General features: G+C 42.5%; 1 protein-coding gene across 1 annotated transcript in view; it reads left to right on the top strand.

Annotated features, from left to right (window-relative positions):
* The first annotated feature begins 64 nt into the window (after window positions 1–64).
* MYOF (myoferlin) overlaps window positions 65–19,767 on the top strand; it is a 162,239-nt gene continuing 142,536 nt past the window's right edge. Inside the window, 3 exon segments of the mRNA XM_007080098.3 lie at window positions 65–222; window positions 1,704–1,797; window positions 8,224–9,153. Coding sequence (XP_007080160.2) covers window positions 9,066–9,153 — 88 coding nt within the window. The 5' untranslated portion in view covers window positions 65–222; window positions 1,704–1,797; window positions 8,224–9,065.

Raw genomic sequence — 19,767 nt, 5'->3', positions numbered from 1 at the left:
CCTCCGAGAGGCGGGACCTAGACCGGACGAAGTGGGTCCGACGGGGCGGGGTCAGGGGGCGGGACGGAAGACTGGAACTCCGGCCCAAGGCCCCGCAGTCCTATTTTGGGTTTTTTTTTTTTCTGGGTTTTTTTGAGGTCTCAAACCTCAGACTCGGTGTTTCTTTGTAAGCAGCGGATTTATGTTTATCTGCTTTGGGGATGAAGTACATTACTATGTTCAGTGAGTTAAACCCAATAACTGAATGGGGACTAACTCGTCCTGTGTCCTTGAGCGTAACTTGCCTTTCTAGGTACCAGTTTTGCCCTTTATAGAATGGGAGAACTGCCTTCCCCGAGAGGACAGCCTGTCTTCCCATTGGGCTGAAGCTTTCTCCTGCCAAAAGTCAGGGGTGGAGCATTGGAGAGTGTAGCAGGTGGGAGAACTGATAGGCACGCCCAGACTGAACTCCTAGATTATGAGTCCTGCAGGAGACCAGGCAGCCCTTTGCTCCAGATTGCTGCCCTCCGGCTTGATGTCTGTAGGTCAAATCTGAGTCATTCTTAGCTGCCTACAGGGCTCTATTGCTGCAAAGGGGCACAAAGAGTGTTTGGCAGAGCCTAACATTTCTCTCTTAGACCAAGCATAAACTCACCAAGATTTAATAATAGGATACAGTAGCAAAACGTCCTGGGAAAACAATGTCACACACCAGAACTCTAGATTACGACTGCATCTAACTCCTGGCTTGACTGCCTCTTACTGGATGTGTGATCTTAAATAAGTTATTTAACCTCTCTGAGCCTCAGTTTCCTGATCTGTAAAATAATGTAAATAATAATATCTACCCTCTAGGATGGATATAAGAATTAAATGGAAGAATCTGTGTAAAGTGCTTGGCATTTAGTAAATGCCCCGTTGACATTACCCATTATTACACAAAAAGTAACAAACTCCTATGTAACTAAATAAAATGGATGAGAAGCCATGTAGAGAATTTTAAGGATTTTTTTTTTTTTTAATAATGCAAGAAGATAACATTTGGTCCCTGCTTCCAAAGAGCTCACATTTCTGATGGGAAAGTGAATAGAATTGAGCTCTTTCACATCTGTTGTGTTAAAGTGTCAGATGGGATTGGGGTGGGAGGAATTCCTGGCAAAATAAGGGAGGTTGTGAATGATATGCATTGCCCACAGTTGCAAGGACAAAATTACTTTCCATAGAAATTTGCAAAAATTTTTGGAGTGACAGAGAAAGAAATCTCCCTGCTCAGTTTAGAACCAAAATGGGAATAAAGAAGAGAGGGAGTTGGGGGGTGGGGAGACAACTCTGTGAAGAAGGGTGGCACCTGGCAGACTGGCAGTGGGGGACCTGCTGGGCCAGACACCTCAATTACACATTCTTCTGGTGGGAGCTCCCCCTGTGACTGGGGACCCCAGAGGAAGAAGAGCAGGCAGGAGGCTCACTGGCCCCATGGCTTGCTGAATTTTGTAATTTTGTAATTTCCTAATTATTAGACCTGAAAATCAACATTTGCTCTTCACTGACAGGTGCCGCCAGGCATGAAGTGTGAGGAGCTGTAGTTTGTATAAGGCCTCACAAAGGTGCTAGGACTTTGATGCTGACTTCACTCTGAGGAATCCTAGGGCAAGGTTTCAGAGAGCAATCTAACAGCCAAGCAGACTGGATATTTATTTCAGCAGGTTATTTTATTTTCTTCCCAGTAGGAAAATCTACTTGTGAAACCAGAATGGTACCAACAGCCTGCTGAATATGTTTAGCCTTAAGAAAAAGAAATAGTGGGGCTGTTTGTTGTAGGTGAGTATGATCAACACCTTTGAAAGATTAGGTCTTTCCCAAGACCTAAAAGGATAGTAATGAATGCCCAGGGCCTCACCAGCAGATCCTACGTACTTTCCAAATACAACTTTCGGCAGTGAGGCAAAAGTTCCTTCTGCTCTGTCCAATATGTGGCACTAGACATACAGCTGTTGAGTGCTTGAAATGTGGCTACTGTGATTGAAGAACTGAATTTTTCATTTTACTTAATTTTAATTTAAAACATGGTAGTTGATTCAGTTATTGGAAAACTTTTAACTATGTTTGGAACAACTTGGGTCTGCAAACCTATTTTTTTCAACTGTAAAGTTTATGAAATCTAAATACAGCTGTATTTCTCATGAAAATTTCATTTCTGAATTGGGATGTGTGAACTACACAGCAGATTTCAAAAACTAGTATGAAAAAGAGAACATAAGATATTTCACTAGTAATTTTTTATATTTTTACATGCTGAGATGGGGATGCTTGGGTGACTCAGTCAGTTAAGCATCCGACTTCGGCTCAGGTCATGATCTCGCGGTTCATGAGTTCAAGTCCCGCACCGGGTTCTGTGCTGACAGCTCAGAGCCTGGAGCCTGCTTCAGATTCTGTGTCTCCCTGTCTCTCTCTGCCCCTCCCCTGCTCTCACTCTGTCTCTCTCTCTCTCTCAAAAATAAAGAAACATTTAAAAAAAGCTTTTTACATGTTAAGATAGTATTATTATAGATATTTTTGGCAAAATCAAATATATTAAAATTAATCTCACTATTACTGTTTTACTGTCTTTACTGTGAATTTTAGAAAATCCAAAACGATAAATGTGGCTTCTGTTACATTTCTATTGGACAGTGTCGATATGTACATGATAAATGTTCTTTAAATGCAGGAAGAAAAGGACCAAGTAAACTCTTGCCTTCTTCCAATCCAATTTCCCTTCAGTAGGGATTTTTTTGGAATAAGTAGATGTAATCATGTCACACATTCCCCAACACACTTAAAACATTTTACTGACCCACCTTTGTTCTTGGCATAAAAAAGCAAATCCCTCTTTGTTCTCTCAGGCTTAGCAGGGCTAAGCCTGGTCTCAAACCAGCCACACTTGACAACTTCCATTCCTTGACCAGGCAGGTTTATTCCTGCCTCAGGGCTTTTTCCCAGGAAGCTCCCACATCTGTGATGCTGCCACTATTATCTTTTCCTACTTCCCTTTCAGATCTCAGCTTAATCCTCACTGCCTTAGGAAAGGCTTTCCTGCCTCTGAGAAGGAGATTTTCCTTCTTTACCAGCTACTTCTTCAAAACATTCGCTGTAGTTATAATCGCACATTTATTTGTTAATGATTCTTTGGTGTCCTTTTTCCTCACTAGACTGCAAACTCCTTGAGGAATTTGTCTGATTTTGCTCACCATCATATCCTCAGCACCTACCATCACCGTGCTTGAACAAATTAGGAAGCTAATAACTATTTGCTCAATGAATGAATGAATAAATGAATGAATGAACTGACCTGGGTGTTCTCTGCCCTAGATTACCGTGGAGAAATAGACAAATTCTTTACTCTCCTCCTTTCTCAATATTCCTTAACAGGCACAAAAAAGCATCATTTTAGAGCCCGACACTTTTCTGGGTCGACCCACTGCTCTTTCCTGGGTTAGATAGTGTTCATAGTCAGCCACGAAGGGCTGCGTTCTAAATCTGTAAATAAGGAGACACCCTTAGCATTTGGCTGAGATCAAAGCAGCCCTATCAGTAAGTAACACGTTTGAAAGCCATTTCCGGGGCAGGTTGGCAGATTTTCTCTGCTGACTAATCTCACTTGGGAGAATTCTTACCAGCCAGTCAGTGATCCTCCTGACATGGTTTTCAGTTCCTGGTGCGTTCTGTTTGATGAGAGCAGCTCCTTGAGCACTGACAGCTCTGCCTGTTTTAGCTCCTTTTAAATTAATTTTCAGTCTGTGGGGTTATTAAAATGTTTCATTTGTCTCCAGAGAACTGGCATGTAATTTAATCATTTTGCTTCCCTGCAGAAAAATGCGTCTTTAGTAAGTCCCCACTGCCACTGAGGCATGGTGTAAGGAGATAAGAGCATGGAGTCTAGAGGATAACTGCGTGTGTTCGCATCCCGGCTCCGCTTGCCGGGAGAACTTAGGCACTACTTAACCAAACTGGGCCTCAGTTTCCTCATCTGTAAAATGGGGATGATAAAGTGGTAATTACCTCATAAGATAGAGCAGTGGATGGATTAAATGAGACAAAATAAAAGGCTGAGGACAGCGTCTGGCACAGAGTGAGCACTCATTAGATGTAAGTTGTTATTAACAGAGCAAACAAGTGTCTCTGAGCTGCTGTCTGCCTGCCTGCCTAGGCTCACTGCTTGACTGCTTCACCTCACACGTGATGTTCTGCCAACACCAAATGGCTTGAAGTTTCTAATGCTCACCATGTGTATTTGTTTAATGCTAGTTCAAATCATACATATGTCGATTCAACCATTAATACAGAAGTCCCTGACTTAACAGCTTTACGATGGTACAAAAGTGATATGCATTCAGTAAACACCATACTTTGAATTTTGATCTTTTCCCGGGCTGGCACAATCCATTACAATCCTCTTTCATGATGCTGGGTAGCAGCAAGCCGCAGCTCCCAGTCAGCCACACCATCACAAGGGCCAGCAACCCATACAAATTACAACCATTCTGCTCCCATGTAACCACACTGTTTTTCACTCTCAGTAGTGTATTCAGTAAATCATACGAAACAGTCAACGCTTTGTGTTAAATGATTTTGCCCAACTATAGGCTTGTGTAAGTGTTCTGAGCACGTTTAAGGTGGGCTAGGCTAAGCTATGATGTCTGGTCGGTTAGGCATATTAAATGCATTTATGATATGTAAAGCATTAAATATTGACTTACGATATTTTCAACTTATGATGATGGGTTTATGGGACTATAACTGCATTGTAAGTTGAGGAAGATCTGTATTCAGTCCAGCAGCCACCTCCTCCAGAAGCCCACCCTGTTTGCCCTGGCCTGCCCTGTTAGATACCTGTCTTCTCTGTCTCCCTCTATCATTACACTCACCCCACTGGACTATAATTACCTCTGAGCTTCTTGCAGAGAGGACATGTGTGTTATTCGTCTTTGTAGTTAACGTTGTACTTGGCACCAAGTGGATTTCCAGTAGCTGTTAGCTGAATAAAGGCACATGTGCATGAATGAAGCATCCTTACAGAAGAATGATTGGGAGGCACTTGTCTATCAAACATTTTGATGAAGAATTGTTATTTCCAAAAAAGTGAGCACAAGGCTTAAAATGATTCCACTTTTCCCTGTTCTGTTTGTTTTTTTTTTTAAGGTTTATTTTAGAATATGTTAATACTGAATTGGAGAAGTTCAGATTCATACCTATCTTGTATTTAGCTCCTCAATTGCCTTGAATAATGATGATATAATGGTGCCAAATGTTATAAAATATTTTGTCCTCTCCTGCCCTCCATGTATATTTAGGTCACTGCCAGGTACTTTTTTAAAGAAATAAAATTTAAATATACTATATATTAAGTTATTTAAAAGTATCATTTACTCCTGTGCAAAACCCTATAATTAAACTACAAAAAATAGCATTTTTGCTCTAAAAATCATTTTAGTTATCAGCTGAAATAATTCCGTTTTTATTAAGGTTTTTTTTTTTGATGATTATTCATTTTTGAGAGAGAGAGACAGAGAGACAGAGCATGAGCAAGGGAGGGGAAGAGAGAGAGGGAGACACAGGCTCCAGGCTCTGAGCTGTCAGCACAGAGCCTAATGCAGGGCTCAAACCCACGAACTGCAAGATCATGACCTGAGCTGAAGTCAGACACCCAACAGACTGAGCCAGGCAGGCACCCCTGAAATTAAAAAAAAAAAAAAAACTTCTTAAAGAAGTATTTCAGCAAAGAGATCTTAACAATGGACCCTCTGTGCGTCCCAGTTTGAAAATTGCTGTTAGATAATACCTAACGTCCTGCAAAACTGGAATTGGAATAAGATATTATGAATCTTCATTTCTCTTCCACTAACCCCTCTTTACTACCCCTTACTTTGCTCCTTACATCTAGAGTTTTTGCGAAGACTTCCTCTTTTCTATTTCTTTTTCTCTGGTGAAAGCAGTAAATGATAGACATGTGAGAGCTGGCATGTAGTCCCCACTAGAGTTGGGGAGCTCCATCAGGTCAGAAATTCGGCTTATTCTCCACTGAAGCCCCAGCCCAGACCCCCCAGAAACATAGAAACAGACCCACACATCTACATACGACCTAGATTTGGGGAAAGGGCAAATTCTTCAATAAATTGTAATAAAGCATTTGAATATCCATATTTGAAAAGATGAAACGTGACCTCTAACATAGTCAATTACAAGTAGAATATAATCAACTATATAGCGGAATGCATGCGCTCTTTGATACAATTCCACTCATAGGTTAGATCCTAAATATGCTCATGCACATTTGTAGCAGGAAACAGGCACAAGGATGTTCACAATAGCCCTGTTTGTAATGGCCTCAAACTCTGAATACTCCAATGTCCATCAAAAGTAGAGTGGATTAATAAAATGTGGTACGCTCACACAGTGAAATGTTAGATAGCAAAGAGCAAACAAAGTAGTTACATGGATGAACCTCAAAATGTAATGTTGAAAAAAATAAGCCAAACACAATTCATACTATATGATTCCTTTTATACAAAGGTCATGGGGCGCCTGGGTGGCGCAGTCGGTTAAGCGTCCGACTTCAGCCAGGTCACGATCTCGCGGTCTGTGAGTTCGAGCCCCGCGTCAGGCTCTGGGCTGATGGCTCGGAGCCTGGAGCCTGTTTCCGATTCTGTGTCTCCCTCTCTCTCTGCCCCTCCCCTGTTCATGCTCTGTCTCTCTCTGTCCCAAAAATAAATAAAAAAAAAAAAAAAAAAAAAAAAAAAAAAAAAAAAAAAAAAAACAAAGGTCATAATACAGCCAAGAATTCATTCTGTATGAATATATGTATGTGTGTATTACATATGTAGGTATAAATATACATGTATACAAAATTCATAATGTATAAAGCAATTGATATTATCATATAAAGGTCATAATCAAGCAAACTATTTTGGGGGTAAACACTATGAAGAACAGAAATTGTTACCATAAAAATCAAGATAGTGGTTACCTCTGGGGGGAAGGGAAGAAGGTAGATGTGACATATGGGTTATAACAAGGGGCTGCTGGAGTGCTGGCAATGTTCTCTATCTTCCCCTGGATGCTCATTTGTTAAACTGTCACATTTATGTTCTATGAATTTTTTCAAAAATATATTTCACAATGAAAAGGAGATGTAAAAACGAGCCAAGCAAAATAAACACAATTTTGTTTATATTCCACCAAAATGTAGTCTATTTAGTCTGTGTGTCTAAATATATTGAGTCTAATATGGTCCCTTTAGTCAATAATGTATATAGTGTTGGCTTCATTGGTTGTTTGTATAAGCCATTGAGAAACTCACAGAGATAGAATTCCTATAGATAAACCATGTTCTTTCAATGCACTTGAAGCATTTGCTTACAAATGGTCTTGTTGGTTGTATGTTCAAAAACAGAAATAAACCCTGTGTTTCTTCACCCTAAGTTCTTAGCTTTTTCTTCTGAAACACAGTGATTTAAAGCCAATTTACTTTATGGGACATGCTATGAAATCATGTTCAAGCATGAACTTCTGGTTCTGTACGTGTGTGACTTAGTGCATGCTCCGTGCCAGGACCCCACACTAAGACCTTTATCTTATGACAACTTTACCTTAGATTAGATCACCGCAGAAAAGAGGGGGTTAGAACCTTGTAAGGTGACATAACTCAAAGTGAAGCAGGGACCCATACTCAGGTCTGGCTGGCTACTAACCCCAGACATCTTCTAGGATCGTAATCATCAGGTTACACCACCCAACACACCCTCAGGGACACAAAGAGTTTTATTTGACCAAACTGGAGGCAGGCTCCTCTGAACCTTCCCATGGGCCTATCTGTGTACTTCCCTTGTAAAAGTCACTTTAACCAGAACCCCCCACCTTCCGTATCTGATCACTCTTGACATCTGATGGGGTTTCTCATTCTCTCCCATCACCCAGCTGATATCTGGCCATCCTGACCTACCTTCAGCAAGAATCCTGTTAGGTCTGTTTAACCAGAACCCCCTTTCTGACATTTCTTCCTAGTAACTTTCCATCCTGGCCCCCCACCCTGACTATGAATTCCCACTTGCCCCTGATGTACTTCAAATTGAGCCCGATCTCTCCCCTCTACTGCAAAATTCCATTGCAGTGGTCCCTATACCTATTGCAAAGGTCCCCTTCTCTTGAATAAAGCCATATCATGCTTTAACAAGTGTCACTGATTTTTTTTTTTTTTTTTTTCTTTAGCAAAGGAATGGAAGACACTGCCTGGGATTAGCTGCGAAAGAGGGGAGAGTCACTTCTCCGTTTCCATTGAAGACTATTAGCAGCTTTGGATGGACGAGGAAAACTTAAGTGCCCAGCTTTTTTTTTTTTTTTTTTAAAGAAATCCTAAGCCGAATCCTTTTGTAAAGCAAAAGATCAACTTCTACTACACCAATTTTGCAAACCCTCCGGATTGGGTTTGCTTGGAACAAACTCAGTTATTCCTCTGCATTCCAACAGGGGGCATCCTTTAACTGATTTTTTTTTTTTTTCCAAACCTTCCTCTAAGTGATTACTGAGTGGGTGTGTTCAGCAGCATGAGAGAGAAAACAGCAAAAGTAAAATTCCAAAAAAAAAAAAAAAAAAAAAAAAAAGACTAAGCAAAGTTTTAAAACTCCACGAAGCGCAAAAAAGAATGAACGGGGTGGTGTGGAACACCAATTAATTCGGCTTTTGCCGAATTAAAAGTCAGTGGCGTCTTGGCGGTCTCCTGACCTGGCTGCATTTATTAGCGCCAAACCACTTCGGTTTCATTTGTTGCACATAATTATTTTTAGTTGAGGTTTCGCCCTTTTCACTTCCACATTTCCCAAATTCATAAGCGGGTTCCTGCAGCACTGCGGGGGCCCGGGGAGTTTGGGTATCAGTTTACACGTAGCCTTCAGTACACAATCCGTCAGAGATCCACCCAGTCGCCTCCCCCTACCCCACCCCTGCGCTCTGGACTGGAGAAATCTTACCTTCTCCCCCCGCGGCGCGCAGCCCCAGCGCACACTCCGCGTCAACTCGGCTGGCTGGCACTTGCCTTCTGCCCACGAAGAGCCATGCTTCGCGTGATTGTGGAGTCTGCCAGCAATATCCCTAAAACGAAATTTGGGAAACCGGATCCTATTGTTTCTGTTCTTTTTAAGGGTAAGGAAGAGTTTTCTTCTTTTTCTCAGGTCCTGCTTTGGAAAGTCAGTTTCGTGGGTCACGGTCTTTAACAGGCTGCGTTTAGTCCACGGATACAGCAAAACCTCTCTGGCTTTAAGCTGGATTGCTACCTGTGCAGGTGAGCGGAGAGGACAGATTTCTGTGGAAGGCATTTCATTTTCTCCAGGGTTTTGCGACTCATTGAATGACCGGATGTTTTAATTCTAATAATGTGATTTCTGTAAGCCCTTGTAGGGAAATATGTACTTGTTAATCCCCAAGTTTTAAGTCTTAAAAAGGGCTGTGTTGGTTCAAAGTAAGTTTGAGCAGTCTTGTGTGCATTTTTACTGTCTGTTTTCAAGAAGTGGGTGACCGAGGAAAAAGTGCAGTTGAGTTGTTCTAGGTACTGTTACTGCCTAACACAGCCCATTTGCCGCTACTTTGTCACCGGCTTTTGGGAGGTGGAGCAAAGTTATTATTTTGGATTAGGTTGTCTTCATGTTGTTTTGTGCCATTTTGTCTTCGTCTCTCCAAACTTGGAGAATGTGGGTTCCATAGCTTTTAAGTTGCTCATAGAGGAAATAGCTCTGAACAAAGCAAGTCTGTAGTTTGGGCATCTACTTTGGTCCCGCTGAATAACCTTGAGCAAGTGACCTCCTTTCTCTGGATGTCAGTTCTGTTTTCTGTAAAACAGTGAGAAGGGTTTAGATTAGATCATCTTTAAAAGGCCTACTGTAATTCCAAAAGGTTATTTTTTTATGACGTTGAATTACAGTGGAAGGGGACAGGAGTGGCTAGTGTGAGAGTTTGCTCCCGGGCATTGTAAGTGATTCCAGTTTGGGCCCTGGTGATGTGTCTAAATCTGAGTTTAGGAGCTTTATCATTTTCTGTTTATCCAAGGTCACTGGCAAGGTATCCAGTTCACTTCTTGGCAGGAGGGATGAGAGACAGAGGGGAGAACAGAGAGAAGGGGAGGCTTGATGGGCACAGGGTTCCTGACCACGCCTCTGACCACACCTCGAACATTTCTTTCTTCCTCCAGGAACCAACTACTTCTCCCTTCCAGTTTCTGATTTATCTATGCCTCTCTCTTTTCATTTGTCTATTTTATCTATTTCTCTTCTCAAACCTTTCTCCATTAGAATGAGCAAGAAAATGAAATGAAACCCAAAGCGGTCAATGGTTGTTTAGTTTATAAAAAAAAAAAAAAGATTCAGAGGGCAAAAGTCCAATTCTTTTTTTATTTTTTATTTTTTATTTTCTTAATGTTTATTTATTTTTGAGAGAGAGAGAGAGAAAGAGACAAAGTAAGAGCAGGGAAGGGGCAGAGAGAGAGGGAGACACAGATCTGAAGCAGGCTCCAGGCTCTGAGCTGTCAGCACAGAGCCCGATGCGGGGCTCAAACTCACGAGCCATGAAATCATGACCTGAGCCAGAGTCAGATGTTCAACCGACTGAGCCATCCAGGTGCCCCAAAAGTTCAATTCTTAAAAGACAACCTGGTTTGAGAATCTGTTTAGCAAATATCATGTAGTCATGTTACAACCATGTTCTCTTACATGTATTAGTTGATCTTAAGTCTTTTGTTTTTCTTTGAAGTAATTGCATAACAGGACGTAACATGAAAAGTTTGTACCTTCACCATTGACATGTAAAGACACATAAAAATATATTGGGTTCAACCTGGCGATGTCATTATTTGAGGCAAGTCATATAGATTATAGAGAAATTGGAGTTTAATACTGTATTGAAATCTGACTTGTATTTTGTCTGGAAAGTGTGTGCATTGGTCCAAACTTTTAAATGACTAAAAATATGCCTGAAACTATCAACATATGCACCCAGTTGAAAGTGGAAAACTTCAGTTAAATTGGGCAAATGTAGTCTCTCCAATTATATTTATTAGATCATTTAACTTGAGTCTCTTTTCCAGTTTCCTTTGGTTGTGCAAATTAAGTGGGAAAGTCAGTCAATCGTTCATCTGACCAGCAACCTAGCAGCAGAAACTCTGATCTCAGAGTAGGAACACCCGGACTGTGGCTGATATTTCCAGAATGACCCAGATTTAACCACCCGGGCCTCACCTTTCTCAGCTGTGGAATGATGGGAACTGATCTCCTGGAGGTTCCTTCTGGCTGTAAAATCCTATTATTTTATAGTTCCATGTATTGAATACCTGTGCTCAGCAAGGTGTGGAAGGCAGAGACTTAGGTACTGGAGGATATATGGTAACAGATTGAGAACACTGGGATGGCAAGCCCTTCCCAGGTGTGCGTCCCACTTTTGAGCACTGTAAGTGCTGACAGGACTAAGGATGCTTATTACAATGAGATGTCCTTCAGAGGGAACAGAGCCAGAGGCGCCTCATGATGTGGTGTGGAGGGGTAGAGTGTGGAGAGTGAGATGTAAAAGGCCCTACGAGAAGATCAGAGAAAGCCCCTGTGCTTACTCAAACATGTAAAATTCTGACTATTGAGTACATCACATAGTAAGGTCAGGGCAAAAGGCAACTCTCCTCAAATTTCAAGATGGTAGGAAGAATGTCCAAGTGACGGGTGTTAGTGGCGATGAGTGTATGGACGCTGAGGACCTGTGAGACTAGTTACACTCCAGCAGGGAATGTGGTGCACTGACAACCAACTGGTTTAGAGTTGACCTCAGTCTGTGGTGTTCACTCCTCTTCTGAGGTTGACTACCGAACTTCTTAGGACCTGGTATGAACCAGGAGGATTTGGAAGTTACTCGAATCCCCGTTGAGATATCATTGATATTTTCCAGTTCAGGAGTAGATTATGAAAACCACAGAGGTTATTTGATTTTTCACATCCTTGGGGTGCACCAGCTTCTGTAAACTAGCTCTGAATCTTAAGGCCAGAGCACCTGCAAGCCAAAAGTGGCCATTCTCTCTTGAGTTCTATGCCAAGAGACAGGCTATGAAGCTAAATATGGCAGAGATTAGATTAGACAGATGCTTGTGGCTTCTCTCAACTCCAAGACTTCGTGATTCTCCCAAACATAACAGGTTTGAAGAACTTTTTTTTAATGATATTTAAAACATTTTAAAATAATGCAACGTAAAAACACAACAAACAATCCAGAAGGGATTGTACAACTCAAAAGTAAAAATTCTCGCCACGTTCTTCCTATTCTTTCTCTCCCTCCACTCTTACTATCTAGGAATAACTACTTAGAACAGTTTGATTTGAATTCTTCTTGACTTTCTGCTTTAGATATGTAACCTGTTCCAACATCTCCCTGTTAGCAGTGCTCTTACTGCAATGGATGTTCTTAACAGTGCACATCTTTGTGAATGTGTGCATTACTGAAGGACAAGATTCTCTTTTTGGTAGTTGTTGCCTTTTGGGTTATGGGTTTGGGTTGCATTTTTTCTTTTATCTTTTTAAATATTTATTTATTTTTCAGGATGGGGGGAGGGGCAGAGAGAGAAGGAAACAGAGAATCCCAAGCAGGCGCCACGCTGTCAGCGCAGAGCCTGACACGGGACTCAAACCCACGAACTGTGAAATCATGACCTGAACAGAAATCAAGAGTCAGACACTTAACCAACTGAGTCATCCAGGCACCCCTTTCTTTTTTATTTTTACAGATGGTTTTGCAGATTATTGCCACGGGTTTCCATTTTCCTTGTGTCTCATCTCTGGCTTTGGTGTCAAATCTCTCGGCATTAAATTGATCGAGAGGGAAGTTTCTTGCAGTCCTTTATATTGCTGTGCTTTTCCAATGTGGCCACATTGCATTCATATGAAACATCCAACTCTAGGGAGCATGATTGTTGCAACTGTAGCATTTTTCTCATTCCATCCTTGTGATATTGTCCATTCTGTCAGCTAGAATTTTTTCTTCTGGTCTTGTGTAGATCATTGCCTTGTGAAATGGCTCTGCTATTGTCCAAATGGTCACCACATAATTGTCCTATTATCACCTATTTTTCCAGGTACTTGTTGTTTCATTTGTACATGTTTTTGGAGTGAAACCTAGATATTTCTAGGAACTCCTTTCAAAGAGCTTATCGACTTTATAGCCTTTAGGAGACCACTTGACCCCTCTAAGAATCCTTTTCTTTTCTCATTTGAAAAATAGAGTTTTAATGGCTTACTTGAAGGGGAGTAGATCTGCAGAGATCCCCCAAGGCTGTGATTTATGTAACAAAGAATTTTCTATTTTTAGCAAAAAGTATTTTACTATTTGAAAATTTACAGTTAAATATTCAAAAATAACCTTTTAGATAAGCAGAAAAGGAAAATGAAATTCCATTTAAGAGGGATGAAGCATGGTGGGAAAAAGATCCAATGGTTTTCACTCACTGTCATCCGTGAAGGCGCCTGATGAGCAACCCACAGGTGACTTGGTTTACCCAGATACACCATAGGATGAGTCAGGGCTCAACTGACAATCATGCTGTGCTGGTACCCCCATAGAACCACTGTCCTGCATTTACTAAACTCTCGGGAAAGCAGAAGTGTTTAATTTACTGAGTCATTTCCCTCACTTCCGGGAGTACAGAACTTGGAGAGTCACCGCCTAAGGAAAGTGTCCCCACTCTAGTGAATGAAGCATGGGAACTCTCAAAGGTATTCTTCCTAAAGGCACATTTTACAGGGTCCCAGTCATTTATAAAGCCACGAATGCCTTTTAAAAATGAATTAATGTGGTTTGTTTTTCTTCTCCTCTTGCACAAGGTATCTTACTTACATGTGTGCCCTCAAGGCATGCCCAAAGTTGCTGGTATTTGTCTGGTTTGGGTTTACTGGTGAGTTTCCCCATCCCCATGGGATTTGGCCCTGCTGAAAAGGAATGAGATTTTTATATCCTCTGCAACCTCTAGCACATCACTGATGCTGAATATGCATTTTAAATGTTGACCATGGAAGCAAGAGCTGGCAGAAGATTTGAGACAGTTTAGTGCAATAAAGTCATTGATTCTTGGTCCTGAAAGGGACCGTCAGAAGCCTCCCCATCTCCCTTCTCTCAGGAAGAATTAAACTTAATATTCTCTTAGGTGCTTTGTGGATGAGGTTTGGCAAAGGGTCACTTCACACATGTCTGAACACTGAGCATAATCAATTCCTAGTACCTGCTGCCCAGGGGCAAACCGGTGTTGTAGTACTTTTTTATTCAAAGTTTATTTATTTATTTTGAGGAGGGGTGGGGAATAGAGAGAGGCAGAGAGAATCCCAACCAGGCTCTGCGCTATCAGCTCAAACCTATGAACCACGAGATCGTGACCTGAGCTGAAATCAAGAGTTAGACGCTTAACTGACTGAGCCACCCGGGCACCCCAGTATTGTAGTGCTTTTTGCATTCTTGATCTTGCAAGGAAAATGTGAAGTTGTAAGCTTTTATGTTGCAAATTCATACGTGAACTGTGCAGTGGCGTATACCAGATAATGCATGTACCACGACGTGTCAACGATCACCTATCCTCTGTATAATTTCTATTGAACAACTGTTCTGTTGAGTAGGAGTGTGCTGTCAGTGTTTCTGAGCACCCAGAAACAACTTCTTGGACATCGGGCACCTTAAGTTTTATCAGCTAACAGAATTAGGCATTAGATTTCAAAGCCTATCGGGCATTAGGGTGCAAGGCCTCTGGGCTTTGGAGCCAAGGAGGCATGAACGAGAATCCAGTCTCCCGCCCCTTGCTGCCTGCGTGTTCTGGGGCAAATGAATTAAAATTTCCGGCTTCACTGTTCTTAATAACCGCCCCCCCCCCCGCAGGGTTGTTTGAGGATTAAATGAATATACATGTGATATTGCACATGGGAACCCCTAAATTTCCTTCCCCATTTGATAACATTTACTTTTATGGAGATCTACAAGCACCAGACAGTATGTGAGGAATAAGTCTAGAAAAATATACATAGCATGGCTAGGCCTCCTAGGCCTAGGAAATCAACTAGTTAGAACACGAGAACGAGATACAAACCAGAATAGACATAGGGAATTACAATGCTGGAGCAGATGGACGAGGAATAAGCTTTGCGGGGAAGTATCACTTGACTCAGTCTTAAAGGATGTGTAATTTGACAGAAATAATGAAAAGGAAGACATTCTAGGCTTTGGAAGAACACAGAAAGGCCAGGGAGCATGGACCTGTGTGGTGAGGTTGCCAGAGGGTAATCCGGTGTGGTTAGGGACTGCACTTTGCTTATAAACTAGTGGTGAGACACTAGGCAGCACTGTGAGATTAGTTCTAGTCAGGGTGACTAAACAGGTTTACTGGTTGAGGCAAATGCTTTGCAGGGCAGAGAGAGCTCATCCCAGGGTTAGAACGAGAAGGAAAGGACTGACATGCAAGATACTAAGAAAGCAATCCGACTGAATTAAATTAATAAGAAAACTGCCCTGGGCAGGCTAATTCTTCACACTCCTCTCTGAAACAGAACATCAGCCTGCTTTTCCTCCCAGCCAGGGTGTTCACCCTGTAGGCGAGTGTGGGGCTGGGGGCGGCGGGGGATAGTGGCTCTGCAGAAGGCCAGCATGAGAATGTTAGCTACCTGAGACCGGTGGGAAGGTAGCCACTAAGAGAAGAAAAACATAGAAATAAAAAGTGGCAGGAAAGACAAATTTCGCTGTTTTCCCAAAGGCCAACAGGGTGCATTTCTTCAACCAAGCTGAGCTGAGGTCTCGTTCACATAAAGTCCTTCTCCCCCTAGCCAAGTGTCCTGCCTGAAGGGTGAGGTGTCATGGCCAGCAACTGTTTAATTTCAAGGAACACATGCCCACAAGCTTGTTCAAGTAAAGCGTGGTTTAGTCTTTCTGTTTTTTTCCCCAAAGCTAGAGAGAAATCTCACGGAATCTAAATTACGGGCCTCACAGGAGCCAGAATGGTGTTAGGCAGGGTGGCATTCGCTCTCTCTCCCCAGGGGACTATCAGGCCTCATGCCTCTGTTCCTTCCTGCACAGGGCGTCCATTTTCTCTCTGCACATTGGCTGCCTTCATGGAGTCTCTTACTCCTGCTTCCCTGCAATTGGCAGCATGCATGGGGCTTTGGGTTACCATGGAGGTGACTTGGTCCTGACTCTACATCTCTTATGGCCTCAGTGTCTCTTGGTGGGGATCTTTAACAGAAAGATACCAATTGGCTCTGTTTTCATCAGGTGTTCACTCCTGGTCCAATCAGCTGTGCCAAGGGATACATACACACACGAGGTGGGTATCCCAGATGTCTCTACTACACAAGATGAGTTTTGATGGCCTAGACCATGAACTGTCTGGCCCACCTCCCTCCAGCTTAGGCATTTGACCTGCTTTGCCATCTTTGGTTACTATCTGACCAACCCCACCACATCCCCTAAAAGAGCCTCCTTCTTTCCGTAATCAACACAATTCAGGTAAAGTGATGAGCTTTGGACTGGGCAGACCAAGTTTCACTCTTGGATGTGTCATTAGGAGCTAAATATTTTGTATTTTGTTTGTTTTGAGAGAGAGTTCGAGCAAGAGAGGGAGAAAGGAAGAGAGAGAGAGAGGGAGTGAGAGAATATCCCAAGCAGTCTCCACACTCAGGGTGGAGCTGGTCATGGGGCTCAATCCCATGACACTGAGATCATGACCTGAGCTGAGATCAAGAGTCGAGAGCTTAACCAACTGAGCCACCCAGGCACCCCAAAAGGTAAATATTTTTGAACAACTATATTTCTGAGCCTTTATTTCTTCATGTATAAAATGAGGAGAATGATATGTACCTCACAAGGACATTGTAAGGATCAACAATGATAAAATATCTAAAGCAGTATCATAGGGTCTGGCATATAATACCAGACCGTCCTTGACCTATGAGGGTGTTACACTCCATTAAACCCATCCTAAGTTGAAAATGCATAGGGATGTCTGGGTGGCTCAGTCAGTTAAGCATCCTACTCTTGATTTTGGCTCAGGTCATGATCTCACAGTTTGTGAGATCTCCCTTTCTCTCTGCCTCTCTCTCTCTCTCAAAATAAAGAAATAAACACTAAAAAAAAAAAAAGAAAATGCACTTAATACACCTCATGTACAGAACGTCATAGCTTAGCAGAGCCTACCTTGAACATACCCAGAACACCTACATTAGCCTTCATCATCTGGACAAAATCATCCCACACAAAGCCTATTTTATAATACAGAGTTGAATATCTCATGTAATCATTGAATACTCTACTGAAAGTGAAAAACAGAATGGCTGTATGGGTGCAGAACGGTTGTAAGTGTATCAGTTGTTTCCCTGTGTGATTGTGCAGGTGACTGGAGCTGTGGCTCGCTGTCCCTGCCCAGCACCACAATAGTATCACACTGCATAGGGCTGGGCCTGGACAAATCCAAATTCAAATTCAAAGTACATTTCTACTGAATGCATATCGCTTCTGCACCTTCATAAAGTTGGAAAATTGAGTTGTACCATCGCAAGCTAGGAGACATCAGTCGTTGTACGGCAAACACTCACTTCCTCCCCCTTTATATGCCCCACTCTTTACCCCACTGCTGGGGGCGGGCAATACAAAATGCTGGGGGACACTTGAGGGGTGGCCCAAACTTAGAGGAATAAATGGGATGCCCGGTAGCTAGGATGCACAAGCAGTTTGAAGGCAGAGCCAGTGTTAGATTCATCTGTGGGAGCACGTTGTAACTTCTTGACCAGGCCCACTATACGTTCTTTGTTGGTGGTGGTGTTTGAATTGTGGTTCAGTGTATACAGCATAAATGTTACCATTTCGACCATTTTAAGTGTGCGTCGAATAGCATTAAGTACATTCGTGTTGTTGTACGGTCATCACCGTCTTCTGTCCCCAGAACTTTTTCATCTTCCCAAACTGAAACTCTGTAGTATTCATTAAATAATAATTCCTCATTCCCCCCTCCCCCACCCCCAGCCCCTAGCATCTATCATTCTATTTTCTGTCTCTGTGAATTTGACTGCCTAGGTACCACATCTGAGTGAAATCATTCAATTTTTGGGACTGGCTTATTTCACTTGGCATAATGTCCTCAGGGTTCATCCGTGTTGTACAAGGTGTCAGAATTTTTGTCTTTCTTAAGGCTGTACGTATATGCCACATTTTGTTTATCCATTCATCCATCGATGAGCACCTGGGTTGCTTCACTTTTTGGTTATGGTGAGTAGTGTAGCTCTGAACGGTACCGTTTTTGAGTTCCTGCTCTTAATTCTTTTGGGTATATACCCCCAAGTGGAATTGTTGAATCATGTGGTAATTCTATGTTTAATGTTTTGAGCCACTACCACACTGTTTTCCATACTGACTGCATGATTTTAAGAACATTCCCACCAGCAGTGTGCAAGGTTCCAATTTCTCCATATCCTCGCCAGCACTTATTTTCTGGTTTGTCTTGTTCTGTTTTCTTTTTGTTTTCGTAATAGTCATCCTAATGGATGTGAACATACTAGATTCTTAGCAACTCTCGGTTGACTTGGATTTTCAACCCGCACTTACCGCAGTGACTCCGAATAAGGGTCTCTGCCTTATTCTGTATTCTGTAGCCTCGGTGGCCAGCATCAAGGCAGCCCTCTTGTGAAGGGACGTCTGCCTGGCAGGGGCCCAGCATCCGCCTGAGAGAGGCTGATGGCCTGTTAGCCAGTGGAGCCCTGACCCTGTGATGTCTGTGGCTGAGGTCGTGCCAAGAGCTATAGCAGGGCTGAAGGCAAATGGAAAATAGCTTTGGTCTCCTGCAGTTCCAGGTCTTCTGGTTGGTCGGGGCTCCCCAGCCCAGGGTTGGAACCAGCGGTCACTCATCTGTGCTTCCCAGCAGCACATCCTGACAGGTCCCTCTGTATTTATTTCTCATAACATCCTATGCTCTTTCATGGCGCCTATCAGAACATACAGTTGTACTTTTGCTGGCTTATTTGATTTCTGTCTGCCTCCTCCATCAGGCAGTAACCTTCTTGAAGGGCAGGGACTATGTCTGTTTCCCCAGCACCTAGGTTAGTTCTTGGCAGAGGGTAAATGATCAAGAAGGAGTTACTGAATGAATGCCTCTGGCTTCTCCCCTCGTTCACTCAGGTCATGTCACCAGACCAAAGTGGGTCCCCTCCTTGGGGAGTTATAGACAAAGACTGTACATGTGGAGTTGCCTCTCAACATCATCTTTGTTTGTACAAATAAGGAGATCACGGGAATAATTCCATAGCCATGGCAGACTCCTTTTATTAGGGCTTGGGATGAATACTCAGGGGGAGGGGATTTTAACATTATAGTGAAACTGAGGTAACTGTCGGGCACTTTCTGGCTCATCCATGTAGGCATCCTCCTCAACTGTTTCTTTTCCTGTTTCAGCATTTTGTTAGCTTCTAAAAGATGAAATTGACAGTGAGGCAGAAGCTTTTAGGAATTTTCTGAGTTCAGAAAGTCAGTCCTGAGTTCAGGGAGTCAATGGTGAATTCAGGGGTCAAAAGGTCTTATCGGTGACAGGGTCTCACAGACCAGATGGGACCAAAGGCGACCAGATCCCTCTGCCCACAAAGTACAAAACTGATCTTGGGTTCTTCAGGCTTCAGAGTTTCCACAGGCTGCACCTCAAAGGAAGCTGGAAGGCAGAGGAACTGCAGCCTACCTCTGACTTTGATATTGGGCTTTGGTCTTATTAATGGCAAGAAACTT

Source organism: Panthera tigris, chromosome D2 (genome assembly GCF_018350195.1).
Source record: "Panthera tigris isolate Pti1 chromosome D2, P.tigris_Pti1_mat1.1, whole genome shotgun sequence".
NCBI classification, from domain to species: Eukaryota; Metazoa; Chordata; class Mammalia; order Carnivora; family Felidae; genus Panthera; species Panthera tigris.
The sequence above is the reverse complement of the archived record's forward strand: the minus strand, read 5'-3'. Positions and strand labels throughout refer to the sequence as shown.